General features: G+C 58.6%; 2 protein-coding genes across 6 annotated transcripts; one reads left to right on the top strand and one right to left on the bottom strand.

Annotated features, from left to right (window-relative positions):
- Window positions 1-444: 444 nt before the first annotated feature.
- On the top strand, window positions 445-12,133 carry LOC140896444 (B-cadherin-like). Its single transcript, XM_073308289.2, is given in 12 exon segments — window positions 445-637; window positions 1,748-1,891; window positions 2,709-2,858; window positions 3,861-3,968; window positions 3,970-4,018; window positions 4,791-4,966; window positions 5,913-6,041; window positions 6,759-6,944; window positions 7,872-8,045; window positions 9,283-9,425; window positions 11,118-11,253; window positions 11,887-12,133. Coding segments are annotated over 12 exon segments (1,527 nt in total). The 5' UTR covers window positions 445-595; the 3' UTR covers window positions 11,977-12,133.
- Window positions 9,730-25,918, bottom strand: DRC4 (dynein regulatory complex subunit 4). 5 transcript variants are annotated; one of them, XM_073308291.2, is made up of 11 exons: window positions 25,833-25,918; window positions 24,162-24,254; window positions 22,595-22,792; window positions 22,057-22,263; window positions 20,943-20,997; window positions 19,928-20,133; window positions 19,349-19,516; window positions 18,806-18,892; window positions 16,728-16,937; window positions 13,565-13,630; window positions 9,730-12,927 (listed from the first exon to the last, which is right to left on the bottom strand). In XM_073308291.2, exons 1-11 carry the CDS (start codon window positions 25,833-25,835, stop codon window positions 12,778-12,780), a joined length of 1,443 nt encoding a protein of 480 aa, XP_073164392.1. In that variant the 5' UTR covers window positions 25,836-25,918; the 3' UTR covers window positions 9,730-12,777. The 5 variants fall into 5 exon arrangements, with proteins under 5 accessions (XP_073164392.1, XP_073164395.1, XP_073164391.1 ...); XM_073308294.2 differs by lacking the exon at window positions 25,833-25,918 and adding an exon at window positions 24,573-24,641; XM_073308290.2 differs by lacking the exon at window positions 25,833-25,918 and having other exon boundaries at window positions 24,162-24,883.
- Between the last annotated feature and the right edge of the window lie 240 nt (window positions 25,919-26,158).

Here is a 26,158-nt window from a genome sequence, read left to right as displayed (position 1 = left end):
GGTCACCCTGCCAGCGGACTGTACCCCTTCCCCCACCCTGTGTCTGGCCAGTGTCGCTTGGAAACCTCAGGGCAGGGCCTGGGGACTGCGTCTGCAGCACCTCGCACAACGGCCCTGGGCGCCCGCCGCAATAAACATGCCGGATAATAATTAACTTGGGCTGCCACCCTGCTCCCTCCCAGCTCTTGCTCCAGGCCAGGCTGAGGCTGTTCCCCCAAGCGTGGGTCTGTGTGTGGGGAGGCGGGGATGGGGCCATTCCCCTGGGCTGGGCAGAGGGGATGGATGTATGGGTGGGGGATTCCCCTGGGCTGGGCAGAGGGGATGGAGGTACAGGGTGGGGAGGGGAATCGGGGGCATTCCCCTGGGCTGGGCAGAGGAGATGGAGGTACGGGGGCGGGGGGACGGCTGGGTTGGGCAGGACGAGGCTGCCCCAGAGGCCTGCTGGAGCCTGCAGCACAAACTCTTCCCGAAATCCAGCTCACCACGCAGACTTTGCCCCTGCTGAAGGTCCGGGTGGGGGCATGGGGAAGCCACCCCAGGGCCCAGCCAGCCAGCCAGAGGGAGGCTCTCACTGGGCCAGCAGACAGCCAGAACCATGCACTGCTCCACTCTCAGCCTCCTCTTCCTCCTCACGCAGGTAGGGGATCCCTCGCCCCCAGGGACTGGGGGCGGGGAGGGTCCAACACAGCGAGCGGGGCGGGGGGAAGGGGAGTGCGGATGGCAGAGCGGGCAGTGTCCAGACTCCAGCGGGAGTGCGTGGGTCCCGGGGCGGGCAGGGGGAGCACAGGGCCTGGCGGGGCAGGCAGATCTGGGAGGTGCGAAGAGCCTGCGGGCCCTGGGGGGGGCATGGGATGGGGTGGGTTTGTTGGTGGGGGATGGGGAAGGGGAGCAGACATTGGCAGGGCAGGGGGCAGGGCGTGGGATCAAGGGAAGGTGGCACAGCCCAGGGGGGTCCGTCCCTCTGCCCATGGCTGCCCGACGGCTGCAGCCTGCTCTCAGAGAAGCTGCCCATGCCCTTCCTGAGCCCCACCTGTCCTGGAAGGGGAGGGAGCATTGTACCTAGGGTCAGCTGCTTTGGAAGAGGCCTGTCCTGGCCCCTGGGTGCCGTTGTGGTGGGCTGGGTGCTGCTGCCCATGGTTGTGGGCCGTGGACGACCACGGGGGGGTGTTGGGAACCTGCACTGAACAGGCTGCTGCTGGCAACTCCAGCCCTGCTCCGGAGCGGCCTGTGCCGGGGGCTGGACGTTGCCCTGGCCTCAGTGCGTGCCCAGCCTTGGCTCCTGTGGTATGCTGGGGCATCTGGTTCCAGGACAGGGCTCTGAGCCCCCTCTCATCGAAGGCAGCACCTGGGCTTTCCGGCCAGTTTCCAGGAGCTGCGAAGGAGAGAGCAGCCGCCAAGGGAGCGTAGACTGGTGGGAGCCCCGCAGGGAGCCTGCTGCTCCCGGCCCTGCAGAGCAGCCCCAGGGACACTAACCAGAGTCTCCCACACACTCAGGCTGGCCCCAGCAGCGGGATGCCCAGGCTAGAGCCCTGCACTGGCTCCAGCAGCCCTGATGGGGCATTTCCACATCCAGTCCCAGGATCCCTGGTCGGGATCAGCAGTGAAAACCCTGCAACCCCTCCAGACACCTAGCAACAGGCAGTGGGACAGCACCACTTCCCAGGCAAAACACACCTCCTCCTTTGGCTGTTTGGGGTTCCTGGCGCCTCCCCAGTTCCCTGCCTAGCAGCTGTCTCTGCCCCTGCAGGACTTCCTCCCCTGCCTTCAGGCAGATGGGCTGACGGTCCCAAAGGCCAGCCCTGGCCGGAAGAGGCAGAAGAGGGACTGGGTCATCCCTCCAATCAACTGCCCTGAGAATGAGAGGGGGCCCTTCCCCAAGCTGCTGGCTCAGGTATGGGAGGCCTTTGGCAGTGTGGTGGGTGGTGGCCCAGCACTAGCTGCCTGCCAAGGTGTGTATGGGGAGCTGTGGGGAATTTATACTGCCAAGTTGAGTGCAGCTCCATGTATAATGTGTTATGCAAATCACTAGTGTGCTAATTTGCATAATATAACATAATTTGCGTGTATTATAAACAGCACCTTTAGCAGAATTGTGTGCTGATGGCAAAGGCGTCTGCCCATTTGACAGCTCTGATGTAAGATGCCCTGGTTCTCCTTCAGGGTGGCCGCAAGGCGAGCGTCCTCTCCCCACGTTAACTTGCTGACCTGCCTCACCCTAACTGGGGGAGGGCTTCCTCTGGGGCAACTGGGTAGGGCCTCATTGATGTTTGGGGTGGTAAGTGTCATTTCTCCTCTTCTATGCTCCAGTACATCCCTTTTCAGACCCTGCCCCTTTCTTAACCTTCTATTTATCCCCCACCAGCCCTTACTGCCCCCCACCCGTGTGGCTCAGGCCCCATGTACAATAGTGGCTTTTGGTGGTCCCAACTCAGCCAAAGGTGAGAGATCCCAGCAGAGGCAGCAGGGCTGCTATGGGCGTCCCCCAAGATGCTGGTGCTGCTTGGTGAAAAAGGGGCAGTGTCCAGGAATCTACAAGGGGCAGAAGGGTTTGAGAGGGGAGGGACTTGGGGGGAAGTGAGGCAAGTGGGGAGTAGCCTGGATGGGAGCAGTTCCTTGCAGGTCCTTGACAGACGGGGAGGGGAGCACAGGCTGGGGTGGCTCCGGTGCTCAGAATCCCCCGGCTGACCCGCCCCGTTCTCTGGCACCAGATCAAATCCAACATCCCCACCAAGGTTTTCTACAGCATCACGGGGCAGGGCGCAGACGAGCCCCCTGAGGGCGTCTTCATCATTGAAAGGGAGACGGGGCGGCTAAAGGTGACGAAGCCGCTGGACAGAGAAGACATCAGCAACTACATGGTGAGTCCCTGGGTGCCAAGGATGGAGAAGGGGCATGTTCTCAGGGGCTGATGGAGCTTGGAGGCGGCTGGGACAGGGCCCGAGGCTCCAATGAACTGGGTCTCACTCCGTTTCTTGTACCGCATGGTCCAAAGGGCAGCTGCCCTCTCCTCCCCCGTCACAGTCTCTTCCCCGAGGCCTGGCAGAGTAAAGCCAGAGAGGAGGTGCTGACCCCAGCTGGGCACTGCCTCCTGATCTGTGCCCGGCCCTGGTCACTTGGCCACATCAGCACTTGGCCCTGAGGCCCGGTTCTTTCCCCGAGGTGCTGAGTGCTGCTGAGGGGGCCCAGCACCGGTGAGAATCGGGCCTGGAGCGCGCTGACAGCCTAGCACCGGCTCATTGCCTCAGCAGGGCCCCTGCTGCTTGGAGACGCACTCAGCGTGCACCTCCTGTCTCCGAAAGCTTGGCTGGACGCTTCGTCACAGGCCCGTGGGTCTCTGCTGGGCAGAGCAGGGCTGGCCAGTGGCTCCGTGTCCATTACCGATGTCGGGGTTTGGCCCAGCAGGGAGGAGAAACCATAAATCCACACGGGTCGGGACAGCCCAGACTGGCCCCTCCCTGGGTAACAGGACCTCATTGTCTATAGGCAGCCAGTGATTATCCTCCGAGTGTGGAGGGGAGCTGGATGGGCCCTTTGAAGGCTGCTGTCCGAACCCTTGGCTTAGGCTGAGCTGGGCAGAATTCCCCCATGCTGGACCTGTTCCGTGTGGCCTGCATGTGAACTCAAGACCCTGGTGGGGATGGTCAGCCAGCAGCTGGAGTTGGGGAATCGAAGGCAAGTCCCTTCTGGCAAAGCCAGCCAGGCTCGGGCTCCCGTTCTGCAGGGACACATGGAACGCCATGCACGAGCCAAGCATGGCCGCTGCTTTCAGAGTCATGGCTGGGTTTGGCGGGCGCTGCTGGCTGCTCGTGGCCTCACGGGGTGGCTTGAATGGTGCCTTACACCCCGTGCTGGCTTTGCAGCTCTTTTCCCACGCTGTGTCTGCGAATGGGAAGCCTGTGGAGGACCCCGTGGAGGACCCCATGGAGTTCATCATCACTGTGAGTGACCAGAATGACAACAAACCCCAAGTTCACCCAGAGTGTCTTCACAGGCTTCATAGAAGAAGGAGCCAAGCCAGGTATGTGAGCAGAGCCCCCAACTTGGGGGCTGAGACACACCGGTCATGAGATGTGGCTTTGGAGGGTTCCCTCCAAGGAGAGAGAGAGACAGGGGCTGTTTTAGTGTTGGGTTAATTTTGCTTTGAAGAATTTAAATCCCAGAATAACCCAAAGGGGCTAAAATCTGCCCACTGAGCAGACGCACCTTGTCCAGAGTGCGGGTGGCTGGGCTTGGAGCAGGCTCTCCCTCCCCTTCCAACCCAGCAGTTCCTTCCCCCGATCCTGCAGGAGAGTCAGCATCCTGGGGTTGACCACCTGCCTCGCTACAGAACCCGCGGAGGGGACCAGTTACCTTCGCAGAAGGCTCTGGGGCTGGCAGGGAGCAGGCGCTCGGTGCGCTGATGGGGGCGGTGTGAGAACTGGAAGGGAACAGGGGAGCTAATTTGGTATCAGTAAATGTGGCTCTAAACTGTGCCGTCTGTTTACCTGTGAGATGCTCCTAGGGCTCCAGTCTTTCTATCGCCCCAGTGAGATCGATGGCTCTGGGCCGACGACTCAGCCGGCCCCTGCCCCGAGGCACTTACAATCTTATTCCCTTTTTTTGGTGACTGCAGAGAGGAATCGGCAGACATTAGGGATGGGAAATGCCTGGTGGTTGATCTAGTCACCTTCCCCCGTTCCCCTTGGCGGGCCAGGGCGGGATTGGTCCCGGCAGTGCGTTCTGGAGAATTGTCTCCCGCCTCATTTTATCCTAGAACGAGAAAATTAGTGTTGCTCTAAACTCGTGCCCAGGTTCCTCCGTGATGCAAGTGACAGCCACAGATGCAGACGACAGTGTAAACTCCTACAATGGGGTCATTGCTTACTCCATCCTGCAGCAGATACCTGAAAAACCCGACCACCAGATGTTCACCATCAACTTTGAGAATGGCATCATCAGTGTGATTGCAGCTGGGCTGGACAGAGAGGTGAGTGCTGCAGCGTTGGGTCGGAGTCAGATCCTAGCTCGGCATAGTTATGTTTGCACAGAGAGGATGGACGGCCCCAGGCTCTGAAGTGCGAGCTCCGCATCGAGACGCATAGACAGTGGCGGGTGTCCGGCGCAATCCGTGTCACGCTGCGGGATGTCTTTGTCGAACTTCTGCTGTCTCCATTTCTCCTGGGTTCTTGTGCCATATTAGACCTTCCCTGCCCGGCCAGCTCTCGGCCTGAGTGAATTGTGCTTGGCAGGGAGGCAGTGCGGGGTTCAACGGGCACCTCTGCAGTGCTAGAAACTGACCCCCCATGGGAGGCCCGATAGTTTGGCCGCGTTTGGTTAATTCAGCTAATTTAAATGCATCAAATCTCAGCCCCACGTTGGGTTTTGTCGAAACATGGTTTTGCTGAGCCTGCACCCAGCAGGAGGGGTTGCCCTGGGAACTCTACTGATCAAGGGAAACCCACTTTCTAACAAATACAAAGTGAAACTGACGTCATTGATTAATTGTCCAAGCCCAGATAGATGTGCAGAAAACCCCCAAGCTGTTCACTGTAGATACTGAAAAGAAAAGTGAATGGTTAAAATGCTCTAGGCTACCAATGTGAAATATTCATTTTCAGTAGAGGGGACAATGACAGCTTGCCTGCTGAATTGTGAAGCAGATTTCCTTACCTGTTACTGCCGGGTTTCAGTGGATGAAACTCCCCCGAGCGGGCACCCGCAGCCAGAGGAGTGGTGTCGCTTGCTAGCTGAGTTCAGGCGCTCACACCTCCTGTCTCGCCTGCTGGCTGCTCTGACCGCAAGGAAACTAATCCTAACAAGTTCCCCCAAGAGGCAGAGAGGCCAGGCCTGGCAAAGCCCATTCCCAGCCAGTATGGCAGCAGGCTGACGTGTCCTCCAGGTGCTAACCCCAAAGTGGCTTTTGTGGCTTGCAGGTGACCCCCAACTACACGCTGATTGTCCAGGCTGCCGACTTAAGAGGCGAAGGATTTACTACCACAGCCACAGCAATGATTGAGGTCACAGACACCAACGACAATGCTCCAGTGTTCGACCCACTCACGGTAACGTAACCTCTGTTCGCACTACCCGGGTCAGGAGCTCCACTCCCAACACAGAGGAGTTGATTAGCTACAGCTGCGCAAAGAGTGAATTAGATGCCTGAGAAAACTGTCAAGTTACTAAACCTCAGATGTGGTGAAGAATCAAAGGGGCAGAACTATTCCATGGGGTTAGAGAATCAAATTCTTCTGTGCCAAAAACATTTGCCTCTAACTGGAAGTTGCCTGAACTTGCTCCCTTTAGGAACACGAGTGAAAGGTAAACGTCACAGCAACCTCACGGAAGTACCGCTAGCCATTGCGGGAGCTGGGGACCTGCTTGCTGTGTGTGTTCGTACCTGAGTGCTGAGAGCCAGACCCTAGCTCGGCATAGCTACATTGAAGCCGGTGGAAATTGCTGATTTCCCCTAGCTGTGGATCCTGGCCCTGGGTGTGTAGTTATGGAATAGCAGCTGCAGGGACAGATGTCTTCTGTCGCTGGAACACTCAGTGCAACTTTCCATCCCCCGCCCCCAATGTATGGGGCCCCTTGAGGAGAGTGTAGCAGCTCTGGGTCCACCAGCGCTCCCTGGAAATAGGTGCCGTGATTCTGGCCCAGGAGCTCCAGCTGCGGCTCCCTTTGGAGCCCAGCAGCTGAAGCAGCTGCACTGTGCCCCTGTGTGGAGGGTTGCGGCCAGTCAGAGCGGCGCCCTACAGTCCAGCCTGTCCCTTCCATTGCAGTACCAAGCCACGGTGCCCGAGAACGAAGTGGGGGTGCTGGTTGCCAGGCTGAGTGTGTCGGACAGGGACAAGCAGGGCTCTCCAGCCTGGCAGGCGAAGTACAAGATTGAGAGAGGGAACGAAGGGGGCTTTTTCACCATAACCACGGATCCCAACAACAACAACGGGCTCCTGAAAACTTCCCAGGTGAGTTGTGCCCACCCAGCTCTCACGCCTCACCTTGACGTGACTTTGAAAATGCTACGGTCCAGGGGGACGGCTCCTGGGGTCCTCAGCTGCACCGCTTCCCCCTCCTGCATGCACCCGCATTCACCCCAGGAATGTAAACCGGCCCGGCTCAGCCCACCACTGCTCTCAGGCTGCAGGAGCACGATCCCCAGCAGAGGGTGCCCTGGGGAGCTCCCAGTCCTAGTCCCCAGAGCCCTGCTGCGTGCGAGTCCTTCCCCGGGAAGGTACAGCTCTGTCTGGGGGCACAGGGGCTTTCCCTCAGCCACCCCAGAACCAACTCTACTGAGACTTACTCTTCTGAATCTCTTCCCAGCACTGCTCAGGGAGGGCGGGGGGGAGAGTCCGTCTGGTAGGACGGACTCGGGGCTTTAGGTTCCCAAAATTTCTCCCTCTCCCCTCTGGATCTGGTTAGGGGCTGTGGGCCTGCCCATGAGGGTCAGAGCTCGGTGTGCTACCTCCCACGGGCCCTGTGGGACTGCACCGAAGAGTGGGGAGGGAGCACGGCCAACGGATTAGACCAGGGGACTGAGAGTTGAGCAATCCTGTCACAGAACTTCAGTGCTTCCTTATCCCCGGCAGTGCGGTGGGGATGGTTCTCCCTCCCGGAGAGGGGCCCATGCTGGTGGAGCACTGGGGGGGTCTTGGATGGAAGGCACCCGGGGAAGGGGACAGCGCGCTCAAGGGACCTTCCTGAAGCGAGCCTGGTGATGGGCGGAGTTCCTCTGCCACCGGGTTAACGTGTGTCCTCTCTCCAAGGGCAGGATGAATAGCCTCCCAGCCGTTCACAGCCCTGCTCCCTCCTCTCTGGGAATTCTCCCTGGCGTTAGCAGGGTTTATATTTTGTCTCTCCTGGAAAGCTGACTCCTTCCTTTGCCTCCTTTCCAGGGCCTGGATTTTGAGGTGCAAAGACAGTTCATCCTCAACGTTATCGCAGTGAACAACATTCCCTTCTCCGTGTCTCTCCCAACTTCCACAGCCACCGTTACTGTGAACGTTGAGGATGTGAACGAAGCCTCAGTCTTCGATCCACCTATCAAAAGCCTGAGGCCAGCAGGAGAGGTTGCACTGGGAACTGGGCACAGAACACTGCTTAGGGACCCTGGTCCCGCTTGTTGTGGGAATGGCTGACGGGCGAGCGAGGAGCTAGAGTTAGACTTCGGAGGGGAGCCCGTGGAGCACCCAGGCAGGGCTGTGGTAAAGGGGGATGCCCCGATGCCCAGGGAGCTCCGTGCCACAGTGCCCCAGACCAGGGTGTGAGCAGGATGCCTCTTGGCAGTGCAGGCTGCCCGTGGCGTGGGATCCTGCCCCTGCTGTGGGACTGCAACCAGCTCACAGTGACTCCCAGCTGAGCTGGCAGGGCGTGGGGTAGTTCCTGCTGGCACACCCCTATTGCAGTCCCGAGTCCCTCCCCAGGCCCTGCTCCTCGCCGAGGCCCCAAGGTTACTCACTGGCCTCGCTCGCTCAGCAAGCAGAGCCGGGGCCTGGCTCCCAGTGCTAAGCCCTGGTAATATGCTACAGGGAATGGTACCACAGGGAGGGGACTGGAGGGTGGAGTGGGGCAAATGGCCAATGCTCTGCTCTGCCCCGATCCACGTCAGAGCTGCTGGGGCGATGCCCCACGTTCATGAGGTTAGACAACTGCTGGGGGCAGCGGTTCTGCTGTGCGGGCTTCAGAAATCAGGGTTGGGCCCCGCCTCCCCCTCCCCCCCCCATCGGCCTGAGCGTGCGCCGGGGGCCCCACCTCCCCCCCCATCGGCCTGAGCGTGAGCCGGGGGCCTGCCTCACCCCTCCCCCATCGGCCTGAGCGTGAGCCGGGGGCCTGCCTCACCCCTCCCCCATCGGCCTGAGCGTGAGCCGTGGGCCCCACCTCCCCCCCCCATCGGCCTGAGCGTGCGCTGGGGCCCCGCCGCACCCCCCCTACACTGCTACAGGGGGTTTCCATCAGGGTCAGACTCGGATTTCCACGCCCCGAGCGATGGCAGCTGGGCGGATGGAGGCATTGTCCCACTGCCCTCCCTGCCTGTACAGAGGGTGAGGGGGTCCGGTCAGCAGAGCCAGAGTGCGCAGGGCGGGTGGAGTTTCCCAGCCTGGAGCACCATCGCGATGGAGTGTAGAGCAGGCTCGGGTGCCCTGTGCTCCGCTCTCCGATCCCTCCCCGTTTACCGGCGCGCGCCAAGAGAGACGCTGTTCCCCTGCTGCACGCCCCAGTGTGCGCCCCGTGGGGCGGGGGAGTGGCTGCGGTGCTTCGGGGGCCCGGCCTGAGGGGCCCCGCTTTGCTCATTAACTTGTGTCCCAGGCCAGAAACGTGCCCGAGGCCCCTAGCACCTCCCTGACCATCCACGTGTTGAACACTCTGACGGGCCAGCCCGCAACAGGCCTGGCAACCCACCTGTCCTGGCTCCAAGGCCCCGGGCTGCAATGGAGGGAGCTGATGACGAGGTAGGTGCGGGGAGGCAGATGGGCTGCCCCTGGAAGGGAAAGGCCACCTGTCACGGAGTCCCTGGGCGATGCTCTGGAAGGGCTCCCCATGAAGCCAGGCAGGACTCTGGGGAAGTCTCCTCTCTGGGAGCAGCCTGTCTGCAGGGCACCCAGCTTCCACCTTCCTGGGCCTGACCTTGGAGCATTCAGCATCCTCTGCCCCTCCATGCGCTTCCCACAGCGTGTCCGCTCAGGCGGAGTCCTGGGGAAGCCAGAGGGTCCTGCCCCCCAACTTCGCAGTCAGACAGGACTCTCAGCCAGCCAGGAAAACAGAGGTTTATTAGACGACAGGAACATGGTCTAACACAGAGCTTGCAGGTGCAGAGAACAGGACCCCTCAGCTGGGTCCATTTTGGGGGGCAGTGAGCCAGACAACCAGACAACCTTCACTCCATGTCTCCAACCAGCCCCAAACTGAAACTCCCTCCAGCCCCTCCTCCTCTGGGCTTTGTTCCTTTCCAGGGCCAGGAGGTCACCGGATTCCTTTGTTCTCCAACCTTTACCTCTCACCTTGCAGGGGGAAGGGCCCAGTCCATCAGTTGCCAGGAAACAGGGTTTTGGCCATTCTCTGTGTCCAGACCCCTGCACCCACCTGCCCTCTAGGGCTCTGCAATGATCATACACCCTTACCCCACCACCTAGATACTTAAGAACTGCCTAGGGGAAACTGAGGCACCCCCACACTATTCAGAGGAAACATTAAGAACCGTCCCGCTTCGTCACACCACCCCACAACCCCCCTAAGTGCAAAGACCTGGGGGTCGGGGGGTGGTGGCTGAGCTAAAGCTTGGGGGCAGGACAGGAAAGCGTTTTTCCACTTCCTCAGGCTTCCCTCCCCTACCTCACACCTGAGTCTGATCCCAGCCCACAACAGAACAGTTACCTGAGCCCTTCAACCCCCCTCCCCGCGCCCCCCCGTCCATCAGGCTGCACCTGCCCAGCCCAGCCACCAGGGAGAAGGTGGCCCCGGGGGGTGCAGGCTGCGGGATGGGTTCTGGCAGAGTGGGCTGGGGCCTGCAGCAGGCACAAGTTCCATCTCCCCCCGCCAGCCAGCGTACTGGCACAGACCCAGCCAATGCATAGCCATTTCCCCTGGTGCTCCCTTCCTTGGGTTTGGGAGTCTCTTCCCCTCTGGTTGTGGGGTGGGGGGGATTACTCCCTTCTGGTCTCTGGCCTGGCAGCTGCCTCACTGCTCCGCTGGGCCCCCACTCCGCACTCACCTGGCATCATGGGGATGCACTCCAGTGGGGCACTGCCATCCGCTCTGGCTCAGCCTTCCTGGGGTGCAGGCCAGACTGCAGAGGACAGATCCTACGCTCTGACGTGACCCAGAACAGTTCAATCTCCCCATCAACTCCCAGGGTGGTGATGTGCACGCAGCATGAGGTGATGCTGGCCAAAAACCGTCTCCTGGAGTCCCTGGGGGCAGCTTCTGCCGTCTGGAAGGACCTCCCTGCCTGCCCCATCCCCAGGCGCTCTCCCCTGCTGTCACGCCTCTCCTTGCTGTGCCTTCTGCTTCCTGCTCTGCTCATGAGGACCATGCGGGGAGCACGTCATCCCAACAGCTGCGCCTGGCTCCCAGCAGGGAGGCTCCAGGGGACTAAGGAGGGAGCCACGGACAGCTTCAGTTTGATACACTTGTTTTGATTTCAGCCCTACCAACGTGGATGGGTGCTGCCTGCTCTTCCCGGCTCCTGAGCAGGTGAAGGCTGGCACATACAAGCTGCACTTCGACACTGGGGCTTACTGGCAGCGGCTGGGGTACACTAGCTTCTACCCCTGTGTGGAGGTAAATCTACTAACCGGGAGCATGCCTGGGCCCAATTCCTCTCTCACCTGGGTTAAAGCAGGAGCGAGGAGAATCAGCCCTGTCTACAAAGCCCTGTCTGCTAGCACATAAGACCCAGGGGGCAGTGAGCACAGGGAGTGTCTGAAGCCCAGGACGTGGGTTGCTCTGTGACTGCCTCTCCAGAATCTTCTGCTAAGTCAGGGGAAGTTACCACAGACGCTACAAATGCACTGGAGCCCAAGGCTCACATTCGTTGATACTCCACCGTAAACTCTGCCTTGGGGCGGAGCAGGGCAGCAGCTCCAGTCTGACAGCAGCGTACAGGAGCAGACTCTGGCCCCATCTCCCTGCTCCCCAGCCATGGCCTTTGCCATCTCAGAGTGACTAGGCCTCAGTGCAGCACAGATGCACTTTACATGGCTGATCTGCAGCTCTGTCCCCAGCAAACCGCAGCAGCCCTGGAGCTGCTCAGTGTCAACGGGAAAGGGTTGCATTTCCTCCCGCCCTGGCGCTGCTCCGACATTGCCTTAGGGACCGTCTGCAGACAGATCAAACTGCTGTGGGGCTGAGGCTCTCCCCAGCCAGCACATGCTTTGTCACACACGTAACCGGCTTCTCCCTTGTCTCTGCCAGGTTGTCTTCACAGTCACAGAGCAAACCCAGAAGCTGCACATCCCTCTGCTGATCAGTCCCTTCTCCTATACCACCTACAAGGGGAGCTAGAGCACAAGGGAGAGCAGGTCGGCATGGCACAGGGACTACCCCCTGCCGGCCTGGCCTTGGCTCCAGAGACGGGCTGGAGGAAGTGACGCGAGGGAGGGCTCAGGATGGGCTGTGCTATTAAAGGGTTCTTGCAGCAGCACTTGCCTTAGCCTGATGTACTTAGCCGCTCGTTAGCGAGCTCTGTGGATCCGAGTGGTAAAACAGCCATGGAGATGGATAGCTCTGCTCTAGGAAGGGCAGCGTGGCTCTGCTGCTCAGGGGCCCAGTTCTCCCTGCTGGTGAGTGCAGTCCCTCCAGAGCCAGCAGGGCTCATCCCTCTTCCTGAGGCCGAGAGCTGTTGGCATATGGAGGAGACCCATGCAGGCCTCTGGGTTCCAGTCCCTGCCCAGCTGGGAGGCCTATGGGTGCAGGTCTGGCTGAGAACAGGCTGCATGTGGATGCCATGGGTGTGGGTCTGGAGTGGTGACACTCCTCTGCTTATAGTGCTGCGGTATCCAGGGGCCAGCTACCAGCTGGCTCTGGCTGGCACGTTCTCTAGGCAAGGGAACACTGGGCTGTGAGAGGTCTCCTTCCACGCTGAGGCCCGGCCCTGCCCTGGGAAGCAAAAAACGGTTTCTTTGGAGCTTGCTTAAAAACCTTTCTGGGGTCTGTTTAATGAGGCAGAGCCACCAAACAGCCCTGCTCTCTGCCTGGGACAGCCCAGCCCACTCCCTGCGGTGCTGGGACAGGAGCACCTGGTGAGGCTGCTGACAATATTTAGTGTAACCTGAGAGGGGATGGACAAGCACGTGCCCAGCAGTGTTAGGTGGGGGTAGCAACGAGTCCGGCTGGGCCCTGCCCCAGCAGCTGTCCCATCACTGTGGTCTCCAGTGGTTTGAAGCCCATGTTGTCCAGGGGGATCCCGAAGGCTGTGAGCTTGGCCTCATAGGTGCGCAGCAAGTCGTTGTGTGCCTGAAAGCGAAGCAGAGTGTGAGTCCCATACACAGCTCTTCACTAGCTAGCTCCTACCTGCACAGACCACCCACTCCTGCACCATCCCCTGTGGTGCCCGGCAGGGGCAAAGGGGGGCTGTCATTATAACTAGGGAAACCAGAACTCGGCCCCGAAGCCAATCTGGGTACTGGGGGTTCCTAGGAAACCCCCCAGAGAGAGAACCAGCACCATGTGTCTAATTCCCTCCCGCCAGCAAGTTAGCTGCCTAGCAGCGAGGGCTGCACACACAATAGGAGATGCCAACGTGCCAGAGGGCTGAGCTGTCCGGCCAGCTTTTTCTAGCTTTGCCACATAATCAAGAGGATTAAAGGCCTGACACAACAAGGGAAGTGCTGGGCAATGGCTGTGTCTATCTGTGCACACGTGTGCAGGAACAGCCCTTCCACTGCCTCCTCTCCTTCAGGAGAGATTATGTCTAACAGAGCCATGTAAGAGCAGTGCCCTGCTCCTCCCAGCAGGCCCTGGAGCTTGATCCCCATTAGGTTTTGCACAGGAGGACTCTCCCTGCAGAGCACAGTAACTATGTGGCATGTCCCAGCGCTGACCCTGCCTGGTTCCACTGGGGCAGGACAGAAGCAGGGTCCCCTCTCCTCACCTTGCAGACTCGGGCCAGTTCGTACTGGAGATCCTTGATGGTGTTGTTCTTGGAATCCAGCACGTCCTGGGAAGGGAGATCAGAGCCTTGTTACTGGTTGGGTCCCCTGGGCGTGGACCAGAGCCCAGCTCAGCGTGGTGCCATGGGAAAGCTGCAGAGATTGGCTTGGCAAGGTTCCCACGGTGCTGCCAGAGGAGGTGGTGTCTGCTGGCTGGGGCTAGTCTGTGGGGGGGACTGGAACGTAACCCCAGAACCCTGCTCAGTGTAACTGGCCCAGGGACTGAGATGCCCGCCAGTTTATGTTGCATCTGGTGGGTTAGACATGGCCTGTGCTCCCTTCGGTAACGAACACTGCGGAGAAGCCCATGACCCTGCACTGCACTCAGAGAGCTCACAGCCCACTTCATCCCACTCCAGCCTGGTTTCCTCCCATCACCAAGCCAAAGATATGACAGAGGAAATCCTCAGGCCACTCAATGGAATGCGACCTTAGTCCCCAGGGAGGCATTCAGAGTGCTTTGAAACCTTCCACGACAAGCAGTCCCCACCCCTGATCCCACCCTCCTGCCTCACAACCACAGGGTCTGAATCCAGCCCTGCTGGGTGCCCAGTGCCCGTTGACAGCCAGCTGAGCACAGGCCCCAGGCTCTCTCTGCAGTTGGGGAAAGCGGAGACCAGAGGAAATCCAGGGCCCTGGTGGCTGAGTGGGCCCTCTCTCTGTGAGGGCTGGCTGAGCCCTCTGTCAAACTGCTACACCTGGTCAGACATTCTGGGATTCAGGAATGTGTTCTCCCTTTGGTTAAGCGGCTGGTTTGCTGCAGAGACTGTGGGATGTGTGAGGGCTACAAATGTGTCTACTAAGCATGAGGTGCCTGACTTTCCAGCAGCCTGTGCTCTGCAGAGGGCAGCAAACGAACAACATGCCCCCACCTGGAACTTCCACTGCACCAGCCTCTCGCTGGAAAAGGCTCCAGTTGCACTCTGACTCTTGTGCCAGGGGCCACTATGGCAGCTTCCAGTGCTCAGGGGCTGGCCCCAGGAATGCAGGGGACCCCCAGTTTTGGGTCATATTATGAAAGGAACCCCTGGGCGGGTATGGAGTTGTGGTAAGGCGAGGCGGCTGTGCCTCACATGTGCTGCCTGGCCTTTCCGCTCCAAGAACCCAACCAGGGCCCTCTGGACCTGGGTGCCGCTCGGTGCCTCCAAGAGCTTGTCTACACTACTTAAATTGGTCCTGAGATGTACCAACGGTCCCGCTCCGCTAACATTAGCGAGAGGGGAAGGCCAGGTCTGCGTTTCTGCCACTCCGTCACGTAACTGCTCAAACGTCAGGGCCTGGGCTACATGGCGCCAGTGCAGAGTTACAGACCGGGAGCTTCGCCTGCAGAAGGCAGCTGAGCAAAGGAATTCGGAGACTCCAGCACCGCCAGCAGCTGCTGGAGAGATGTCGCCTTGGTGGTTTCTGAAGAATGTGTTTTGTGATCTGCTCCCCCCAGGCCAGGCAGTGGAGCTCCTACATGGATACATTCCATCCCCAGTGTCTGAGCACTACAGGGCTGTTAATGGTTCACCCTCACAACACCCCAGGGAGGGAGGGAAATGGTATCTCCATTATAGTGCTGGAAGCTGAGCACAGGATGGATGAAGTGACTGGCCCCAGGTCACACAGGAACCCAGGTCTCCCGAGTCCCGAGCCCATTTGAGCTGGGCTGGGACAAAGGCAGACAGCAAGTGCTGCTTCTCCTGTCACTGCTGCCACTCGCTTGGAATGTGGAATCACTAAGCCTTTTCTCCCCTCGCCCCAAGAGCTCCCTGCAATGTATTTTTAGCATGCCAGACATCCCAGAGGCTGCTGTGAGCCACAGAGCCAGGAAGGAAAGCAGGTGATATGGGGGGGAGTGACTAGTGAGATTCATCTTAGTTCTCATTGGTCATTATGTCCCCGCTAGCCCCCATGGCCACAAAGCCCCTCCAAATCTGGCACATTCTGGGTACGCCTCCACTAGAGCTGGAGGGTGTCATTGCCAGCTCCAGGAGACATACCCGTGCTACTCTCATGGAGCTAGCGTGCTAAAATCCGAGTGTCGCTCTAGAGGTGCAAGCAGCAGGAGAGGCTGGCCGCCCCGAGTATGTCACTTCGAGCTAGGAATCATGCCTTCCAGCTCCAAGTGTTGGCAGAGCCAGAGTAGAGCTTGCTTAGATTGCCGAGGGTGGTGCCAGCCAGGAGAGGGCTGTCTCTGCAGAGCTGGCCGGGGAAGCCTGGGTGAGGCTGCTGCTCAGTGTGCTTCCATCCCTCACCTTTACGGAGTACAAACAAGCAGTGCCTGGCTTGCGGAGCCTGGCACACAAAGGAATCAGCAGCCCCAACAACAATTCTCCTGTGGGATGGGACTTGGAACCACCCTTTACACAGCTGAGGGAGCGAGACTCAGCGCTGAACCTACTGCACCTTAGCCTGCCCCTCATGCAAGGAGAATCCTAGTGCCCCAAGGGGGTTACCCATACAATGGCCTTCATGGGAGTTACGGGAGGCCACTGAAACCCATCCCCTTACCACAGCGGTAGCCTAGGGATTCTGGCAGGACAGTGGACCATGTCGGGGCTTTTCCCTAAGTATGCCAGGGCCCCAGCTCTACACACATCTTAGAGGTGAAATTCTTCCAAGATGAGGGGTGACTCTTTCTGTCCTCCCAGTCCATTGGGCCTCTCCTTCTGCACCTTCTGGGGCTGTGCTAACAGACCAGAAACTCTGACAAAACTACCAAGTTCAGCTAGCCACCAGGCGGGAGTAACAAAGAGTGTGGGGTCCCACAAGGTTGGTCCTCGCTCCTCAGGGGGTGCAGGGAGAAGGAGAGGGCTCCCTCCTGGTCATACAGGGACCATTCTCTGATGCCTTCTCCAAGCCTGACTGCACCATGAATGTAGCCCCCTGCTGCCTCCAGCAGGATCCCTCTCCAGCTACAGAGACTGCACTCAACTCTTTGGGGCTGAGGTTAAAAGGCCAGGGATTTAGCCCATGTTTAGCCACAGAGCCGGCCCGGCCCCCCTGTGCAGCCCTATCATCCCAAGCCCTAACCCTTGCAGTGGGGAGGGGGCAAGCCCAGCAAGAAGTGACTCTTCTGCTCCCATCTCTCCCCCAAGATCCTGAAGCAGGCTACAGTACCTCCAGTTTGCGTGTGACCATGGTGAGGGCGCTGGGGTCAAGATTGGAGGCTGAGAGGATTTCATTAAGCTGCACCTCCTTCTTCTCCAGTATGTTGGAGAGGCCCTTCAACTTGCGCTCCAGGAGCAGGTTCTTGAAGCCAGTCTTCTGCTGCACCTCACTAATAGCTTTGGTGAACTTCTGATAGAGCTCGTCTCGTTCTGCCTGCACCTGCTCAGGAGAGAACCACACACCCAGGTAGCAAGGAGAGCTCCATGCTGTGCCTTCAAAACCACCTGCTCTGCACTGTGGGAACAGCCACACTGGGACTGACCAATGGAACACCAGGTTGGGTAGCATGCCCCTGACAGTGGGCAACACTGGAAACTTCAGTGGAAGTTAACATACGTGACTCCCAGTGGGGAAATCCCTCCCCCTGAAGCAAGAGGAATGAGGAGTCTGGAGCATTTCTTCCCTAGCCAGCACCACTGCATGTGTGTCCTTTAGCACATGCACCCCACAGGCCTGACTTTAACAAGCACAGTATACCTGCCAAAGGCAGGAATGTCATAAACTCCCCCCACCAAACAGCTCCTGCCCCAGACGGATTCCCCATAGGAAGGGGGTCTTCCCCCTTAGCCCACTTTCATTCCTCTGCACTGTACTCCCAGTTCCTGTACCTAGTTTCCACCTCAACTGCTACGTTTTGTGCTTATCCAAAGGGGCCCAAGTGCTCTGTAAACATTAGTCAATCCTCAGGTCATCTCTGAGAGGCAGGTATTACTATCAGCAGTCTCAAGATGGGCTGACTGAGAGACTGGCCCCAGGTCACCCCTTGAATCAACAGCAGATATGGGAAGAGAACCCATGAATCCTGGCTCTTGGAACAGTGGTGCCATGGCAGCATGCTGGGCCCAGAGGCTGATGGATTGAAACCATCCTCTGGTAGCCACAGTCTCCTCCTTTATTAACAGTGAGGGGAATTAATCATTGGATCAACTGACTTCGGGGCATGATGGATTCTCCATCACTTGGAATCTTTAAACCAAGACAGATGTATTTCTAAAAGATGTACTATAGCTCAAACCACAATTATGGGCTTAATGCAGAAATCACTGGGTAAGGTTCTCTGGCCTGGGCTTTGCAGGTCAGATTAGATGGTCACAATTGTCCCTTCTGGCCTTAAAGTCTATGGCTGGGAGACCCCAGGACCCTATTCTGGCCCTCAGAGTGACCCCAATGCTAAGTGCCTGAAGGGATCACTCACTTGCCTTGCAGCGGGTAGGAATGGCAGATGTTAGTAGCAGAAACTAAGAGAACCTTGGCTCTTATCTAGTTAATGTGTGTCTGAATTAAGACATATCCTCCAAATCCTATTTCCAAATACACTGAATATGCCGCTGCCTCAATGACAGCTTGTTAATGAGGTCTCATATCAATATTCATATTGCTGGGGAGTCTCCACGAACTGCAGACAAGCTCCATGCTGCCTTAACCCGCTCAGCTGGGTGAGCTGGGGAAAAGACCCTCAGGCTGCAAGCACTTAACCTGAAGCAAGCTCCCTGAAGGGTGGCGTGCCAGTAACAGACTCTGCCTGGTCAGAACAGGGATCATCCTAAATCCAGCGGTTATAGGAGAGCCCGAGGATGATCGTTCCAATGGAAGGGCAGGGACTCCACAGTGGTAATCTGATGCTATGCTGTATCCAGCACTCCCTCACTGTAACAGGGAGACTCTCAGCAACAATCTCTCTTGTCTTCCTCCTGGCCTAATGCTGCAGCCAGGCAGCCCCAGGCCAGGAAGGGACCAGTGGAGCACATGTTATTGTTTAGTCAACTACAAAGCTGGGTCGGTCTACTGAGTACAGGAGATGGCAGAGCAGAGAGAGCTCAGAGGAGGCAGCCGCTCCTAGGGAACCCAGAGGGTGTCAGAATCCAGGACAACCCCGGCTGAGCTGAGGCCCGTGCAGTCGTCTACACCATTACCATTGTGACATCATCTCATACCCCCGGATCCCAGCTGTTCAGAGTGGGCTGGGGAGGGACGGGACGGGAACTCCCCATGCCCAGGTGCTCTCGCTTCATGTCCATGGCTCTCACCTTGCTGAACCTCTGCTCCAGCACTTCATGTTCCCACTGAAGGTCTTTTAATTCCTTCTGGGTGACTTTCAAACGGGCCTTTGTGTTCTGCAGAGGGGAGGAAAAAGGGAAAGAGATTAGACGCACGCTATGGGTGCCTGGGGTGGGGCAGAGGCAGCACAGAATACCAGACTCTGCTCCCCAAGATGGGCATCACCCACACAGAATCCTCTCTCTCTTAACAAGATACGTAGGGCTCAGGAGTCAGCCCCGGGGGGCAGGAATCTATTATTCCCCTTCCTCCACTAGAGAGCGGTCCTCTGCACCCCTGAGTTCGGGGATCCCCACCAGATGCTATGCTGAGGACACCAGCGTAAGCCAAGCATGGCTAACGGGGATTCCATTTTGGAGCCTGTCAGTGTAGTTCCCAGATGACCAGCAGAGGCCACTATTCAAGCCTAATCTGTACCCTGGACACAGCACAAGGAGTGCTCTGAGAAGGAGAGGGGGAGACACTGCAGGACATGGGACCTAAACCAGATAAGAGCCGAACAGGTGACTCACAGCCAGTGCCTCCTTGTCCTTCTCGTAGTGGGCTAGCTTCTTCTGCAGCTCGGCCACCTCCTCCCGGGCCCGCTGCAGGGGCTCTGTCTGCCTCTTGTTCTGAAGCAGCACTTCCGCCATCTCCTTCTCCAGATGATCCTCCTTCTTCTTCATCTCCTCCATCTGCTCCTGTTCTCAGGGACAGATACACAATGACTGAGGCCCTGAGGAGGGCTGCCAGCATGGGGCAACGTGGCAGGAGACCCCAGGCCTGCCTGACCCCCAAGCACTGCACATGGCACTGCCATAGCAGCTTCCCAGCAGATGGCTTAAAATGGTGACGTTTACAAAGCAGCTGCATAATCGTCATTAGTGTAATTGTGCAAGAGTGTCACCACTCCTTAGGGTTAGCGGGGCTGGTGCTCACACAGCAGATGAAGCAGCTGGGAAAACCCCTGCAGTGGAAGGGAGTTCAGTGGGAAGCCAATACTGAAATGCATGTAGAGTTAACAGGTAGGAACTGTCACCTCCAAGAGAGCGTCAGTCCTCTCCAGCACTGGGCTTCCAACCCAGCTGTGTCCCCACTCCGGTGCCGGTTACCTTGAGAGTGTTGATGAGTGCCAGGTTGTTGAGGGTGACATCGTTGTAGTAATTCTTGATGTCACTGAAGGCCTTCTCGTGGTTCTTCATCAGTGTGTTGATCTGTCCATTTTTCCTCTCCTCGATCTCGTGGATCTCCGTTTTCCTCCGCAGATCCAGCTCGTCCCGCAGCACGCGCATCTTCTTGTCGTATTTGGCCTCAATTTCTGAAGCGAAACACCACGCATGGCTGAGTGACCAACCCATAGGGCAGGTCAGAGAGGCTGGGACCCAGTGCATGAGCACCCCTTTGCTGTTGCGACAAGCTGCTTGGTCAGTCCACGCCATGGGGATGGTACTCTTGGAAAGGGTGCCCATTAATGGTGCCATATCAGCTCCCATTAGTGTAGGGACCAGTTACTGCAGAATCATGGAAGGGAATGCCCAGAAACCCTGGCTGACTGCGGTGCCCAGACACCACAGGCATGGGAGCACTAGAAACACTCAGGTAATCAGCCCATGCAAATCGAACCACGCTATAACAAAGAGGGCAGTAGTGCAAGACCTAAGCGCCTGTAAAGTCTCCTCCAGCCTCAGAGCCCTGCAGCTCCAGAGAGCCAGTGAGAGTCTGTGAAAGGCACTTACTACTGCTTAGTGCCCACTATGGTGCCCATCAGAGCACAGTGTTAAACAATTTCCCCCGACACAGATCGAGGGAGCAGGGCTGCACTGCCACATGGAGACAGGCAGTGTAGAGTGAGACCGAGTCCAACCTTGAGTGGCAGCAAAGCACCCGCTGCTGGTGCTGCTCTGATCCATTCTGCGGACGCGCAGACAAGCTGCTCCTGGGAATTCAAACAAGCCACTCAGCCTTACAGCCCACAAGTGGCAGAAGATGGAAGGAGGAGGAGAATGGCCTTCAGCCAGCTAGGCCCTGTTTTGCTCCAGGGGAGGGAGCCCAGCAGAGGCACAGTGTGATGAGTGCTAAGAGAGCTTTCACTCTGGGTTTCGTACAGGAGTCCAAGTAGGAACTGACCTTTCACTTGTCTCTCAAAGTCGCTGCGCAGCCGTGTGATCTCCTCCTCTTGTTTCTGCCAGGGAGAAGCTGCACATTAGACCTGGATAGCCAAATAGAGAGAGAAATCCTCCCCTACGCACAAGCTCAGAGTCAAGGGCATCTGCTCACCTGGCTGCAGTGCGAAGCCATCACCGAAAGGCTTGAGGGCTGCTGACCAGCTATGCCAGTAATGCCCACTCTGCCAAAGGCTGCTGAGTGTGCTCGTGGATGTATGGGCTACATTCAGACACCTGGGACATGCACCGAACCTGCAGATGTGTTTGAGGGGCAAACCCCCTGCCTTATGGACAGTATCGCTCTCCGGGAACATTTCTTTCCCTACTGACTTTGGCCATTTCTGCTTGGCAAACACCAATTCCAGCGCCCTCTCCACCATGCCCCAGGGTTCCTTGTGCAGCACACACCAGCTTGGCTCTGCCAACAGTAACCCCCACGTCAGTGCACCAGCACCCAGCATAGCTCTGGGAACAGCACTGTATCTGCCAAATCAAATCAGACCTTTGGTCCATATTACCCAATATCCTGCCCCAGGAAATGACCAAAATCTGAGGAGGACACAAATTCCCACAATGCACCTGGCCATGCCAGAAATCCTTCCTGACCCCATGGGGATCAGCTGATGCCCTGGAGCACATGGTTTGGTTATCCATCCTACTGCAGTTTGCAGAGTGACGCATGCAGTTACTGGTCATCAGGTTCTCCAGCCCCATGTTGGATTCTGACTCCTGCAACACTGAACCTACTGGCTGACTCCCAGCCCCAGGACGACAGACTTCCTTCAGTGACTCTAAATAGATCTCCCACACTGGATAACCCCTTAGTTTCACATTAAGGGGATGGCGGAAGGATCAGGGACTGATCAGTCTCCATTCAGCCCTTCAGAGCCTGGAAGTCTCAGTCAGGTGCCCCCTCTTTCCTCCTTCTCTGACAAGCTAACCTTGGGCTCTCCCATCTCCATTGCACGCCAATACCACCCAGGCCTCGGAATCGCTGTCGTCTCTGCTGCTCTCTTCTTCCAGGCTGCAGCTAAGGTGTCCCCAGCCCCATGATTATCTGTCTGAGAGCAACGTACCATGCGCAGATTTTTCACTACCACCTCGTTGGCCAGTTCCTGCTCCTTTAGCTCCACTTTCAAGGTGCGCATATCCTTGCGCAGCTCCGTCTCCTGGGTGCGGTGCTCCTTCTGGGCCAGCTTCATGGACACGCTGCCCTCTGCCTTCAGTTCTGTGATGTTGTTCTGGTGCTCATACAACAGGTGCTTCACCTTCTGCTTGTAAACCTGGAAGAAAGGAATTCAGTGGTGTAAAGCCCGCAGACAGGGATGGGAGCAGGGGGAGCCCAGCAGTGGGGACCCACCCCTCTGCAGGGGCCTGGGAAGAGGGGCATTAGCAGATGCTGGCAAGAACACATTTGAACTTTAAATACTGCCCGAGACACTCCTTGCTAGTGTCCTGCCCAACTCACCTTTGTCCCCTCCTTTTATCCCGTGCTGCTCAGGGCTCACTCAAAGAACACCCGGGTGCTACTAATTATGGGCACAGCCAAGCATGGAGCTGTGGCACCAGTAACGAGAGCTGGAGTCCACTAACCGTCTTCCCTTAGCCTCTCACTTTAATCTCCACTTGATGCCGCTCCTCGGCCTCCTCCATCTCACGGTCCTTGTTGCGCAGCTCTGCCTTCTTCTCATCCAGCTGCCGACGGGTGATCTCCCAGAAGGTGTGGATCTTGTCACGCTCCAGCTGGAAGTAGTTGCGCTCCTCCCGTTCACGGTCCAGCTCCTCCCGGAGACGCACAATGTGCTCCTCCAGCTGCAGAGCCAACAAGCACAGCTGGTGAAAGCAACGCTGGGGGAATTCTCCTCCCACAAAATTGCTGACCTATGTCTCTCTAGTACCTGTCACCCTCTGGGGGCCCAAAGCTCTTTCCAAACTACCCACAGCAATCCCAACAGCCTCCCCTGGGTAGAGCATGGCAGCTGTTTAACAGGATACAAAAGTTTAGGACGGGAAGTGACGATGCCATATCCAACAGAAACCACAGGCTGTTTAGGGAGGCAGACTGTAATTAGCCATTAAGATATGGATACTGGGACAAACACCCTGACCTCTGGAAAAGGGAGCTAAGGCATCTTTATTGATCGGAAGGGAACAGACCCTATTTGTCATCTGGAAGAGCAGTGCTGCATCCATTAACAACCAATTCTGACTCAGAATTGCAGGCTCCTCTTTTAGACTACAGGGACATTGAGTCAGGGATCATGTCTTCATATGTGATTGTATAGCAGCCAGCAAAGCAGGGCCTTGATCCTGACTGGGACTTTGGACATTACCATACTAAATAATAATACAAGGGAAGAGGGCTACCTGCTGAATCACTAACTCCCCTTCGCACAGCACCTAGTCCATTCTCTCATTCAAGCACTGGCTTCGCTTAAGATGCGATGAGAGCACAGCAGATAGCATGACTGCAGATCATCAAACCACAGACTGAACAATCATAGAACTGAATCTGAACGCAGTACCACTTGCGGAAATGGTTTGCTTGGGCCCGGAAAGAAGAGGAAGGTGTATTTATGGCATGGGGTGTATGAATGCCCTAGCAACAGACATTGATTCCATCAGCAATTCAAGTTCTAAAGGGGTTATACACCTGTATCAGAGTGAGTGGAGGGGGTTGTTTCCAATAGGAAACAAGGACAGAACAAGACATAGTGCTCAGACTGACAGGGAAATGCTAGACTGTGTCACAGAAAACCTTTTATAACTACTAGACAGTGGAACAGGGTGCAGAGGAGGGCACAGAATCCTGGTCATGGGCAATAGAGTGCAGGCTAGATGAGGGACACGGGGAGGTTATGGAAGCTCTGGAGAGGGAGAGATGAGATGGTTAAACCCTTTGGGAACCCAACTACACCCCAAAGCCCATAACGAGCCTGCTCTTGTGACACCCATGCAAATAGTTCAGGCATGTAAGGGATGGTGCAGTAGTTGGTGTGAAAACCCACCCTGACTTTTCTACTAATCTTCACCATCTGCCATCTCCATGGGTTGAACCAAACCTTGTGCACTTCGTGCAACCAATAATCCTTACAAATGGGAGCCTCCTCTCACCAGGAGCTTGGTGGCCATGTGAAGCCCTAGGGCAAAGAGCCCTAGGAGGGATGCTGTGAGCTCTCACCTGATCCTTGTTCATGTCCTCCGGGGGGATAGCATCCACCACCGCTGCAGCTTTGCCCCCCTTGGCTTTTTTGCCACCTTTCTTTTTGGGTGCCTTAGAAAAGAAAACAATATACATGACAGGCTTCCATAGCTCAGAGGTGCCACTGACCTGGGCTGCTGGGGACCACTGGATGTGGATGTCATTCTGACCAATGAGATGACACAAGGTATGATCATCCACAGGCCACAGGTGCGGCTTTGAGAGGGCTGGAGGGTCAGTAAAGGTACAAGAAACTCCACATCAAAGCAATCAACTAAGAGCACATTTTGGAGCAGCCTGAGCCCTGTGATGAGTTAGGGGCATGCACTTGAGGGGAAGGCAACAGGTGCCAGGGGCTGGTGCAGTCAAGGTCTCAGAATGACCCAGTACCTTCACCCGGAAGGACTGTGCGACTGAGAGCTCAGGGCATTGACCAGCCCAGCTGCAGCTCCAGGAAGCCCACTGCAGCCATCAGTCCAGAGCAAAGTGCCCCAGGCACAGAGGAAACGGGACAATTCTGCTGCCTGCCCCAAAACCCTGCCCCAAATGCTGCTGCCCCCCAGCACACCAGGGGCTCCCAGGGGACCCCTGAACCCAGTGTTTTCCTCCCAGCCACCCCCAGGGGACCCCTCAAACTCAGGGGAGCCACCCCAGCGTCCCGGTCACCCCCAGGGGATCCCTCGAACCCAGGGGGTCCCCCCAGCGCCCCGGTCGCCCCCCAGGGGACCCCTCGAACCCAGGAGATTCACCCAGCGCCCCGGTCGCCCCCCAGGGGACCCCTCGAACCCAGGGGGTCCCCCCCAGCGCCCCGGTCGCCCCCAGGGGACCCCTCGAACCCAGGGGATCCACCCCAGCGCCCCGGTCGCCCCCCAGGGGACCCCTCGAACCCAGGGGGTCCCCCCAGCGCCCCGGTCGCCCCCCAGGGGACCCCTCGAACCCAGGGGATCCACCCCAGCGCCCCGGTCGCCCCCAGGGGACCCCTCGAACCCAGGGGGTCCCCCCAGCGCCCCGGTCGCCCCCCAGGGGACCCCTCAAACCCAGGGGGTCCCCCCAGCGCCCCGGTCGCCCCCCAGGGGACCCCTCGAACCCAGGGGATCCACCCCAGCGCCCCGGTCGCCCCCAGGGGACCCCTCGAACCCAGGGGGTCCCCCCAGCGCCCCGGTCGCCCCCCAGGGGACCCCTCGAACCCAGGGGATCCCCCCAGCGCCCCGGTCGCCCCCCAGGGGACCCCTCGAACCCAGGAGATTCACCCAGCGCCCCGGTCGCCCCCCAGGGGACCCCTCGAACCCAGGAGGTCCCCCCAGCGCCCCGGTCGCCCCCCAGGGGACCCCTCGAACCCAGGGGATCCACCCCAGCGCCCCGGTCGCCCCCAGGGGACCCCTCGAACCCAGGGGGTCCCCCCAGCGCCCCGGTCGCCCCCAGGGGACCCCTCGAACCCAGGGGGTCCCCCCAGCGCCCCGGTCGCCCCCCAGGGGACCCCTCGAACCCAGGGGATCCACCCCAGCGCCCCGGTCGCCCCCAGGGGACCCCTCGAACCCAGGGGGTCCCCCCAGCGCCCCGGTCGCCCCCCAGGGGACCCCTCGAACCCAGGGGATCCACCCCAGCGCCCCGGTCGCCCCCCAGGGGACCCCTCGAACCCAGCCCCCCCACCATGGCTCCTGCAGCCGCGGCTCGGGCTCGGCGGAGTCACCGAGTCTCCAGGCAACCGCCGGGGCAGCCTCGCGAGAATCCGGCCCGGCCATAGCAACGCGCGCCCCCGGCCCTAGCAACCGCCGGCGGCGCGCGGCCCCAGAAGCTCCCCGCGGCTCGCGCGCGGCTCCGGCCCGGCCCCGCTGCCCCGGCGGCCGCAGGGCCCCTCCCCGGTCCGGTCCGGTCCGGTCCGGTCCGGGCAACCCCGGGCGCGGGGCGCAGCCACGCCCCGTCCTGTCCGCGGGCCGAGCCGTCGGAACTGCCCGAGACTGCGCGGGGCCGGGGCC

Source organism: Lepidochelys kempii, chromosome 12, assembly GCF_965140285.1.
Source record: "Lepidochelys kempii isolate rLepKem1 chromosome 12, rLepKem1.hap1, whole genome shotgun sequence".
NCBI lineage: Eukaryota > Metazoa > Chordata > Testudines > Cheloniidae > Lepidochelys > Lepidochelys kempii.
The sequence above is the reverse complement of the archived record's forward strand: the minus strand, read 5'-3'. Positions and strand labels throughout refer to the sequence as shown.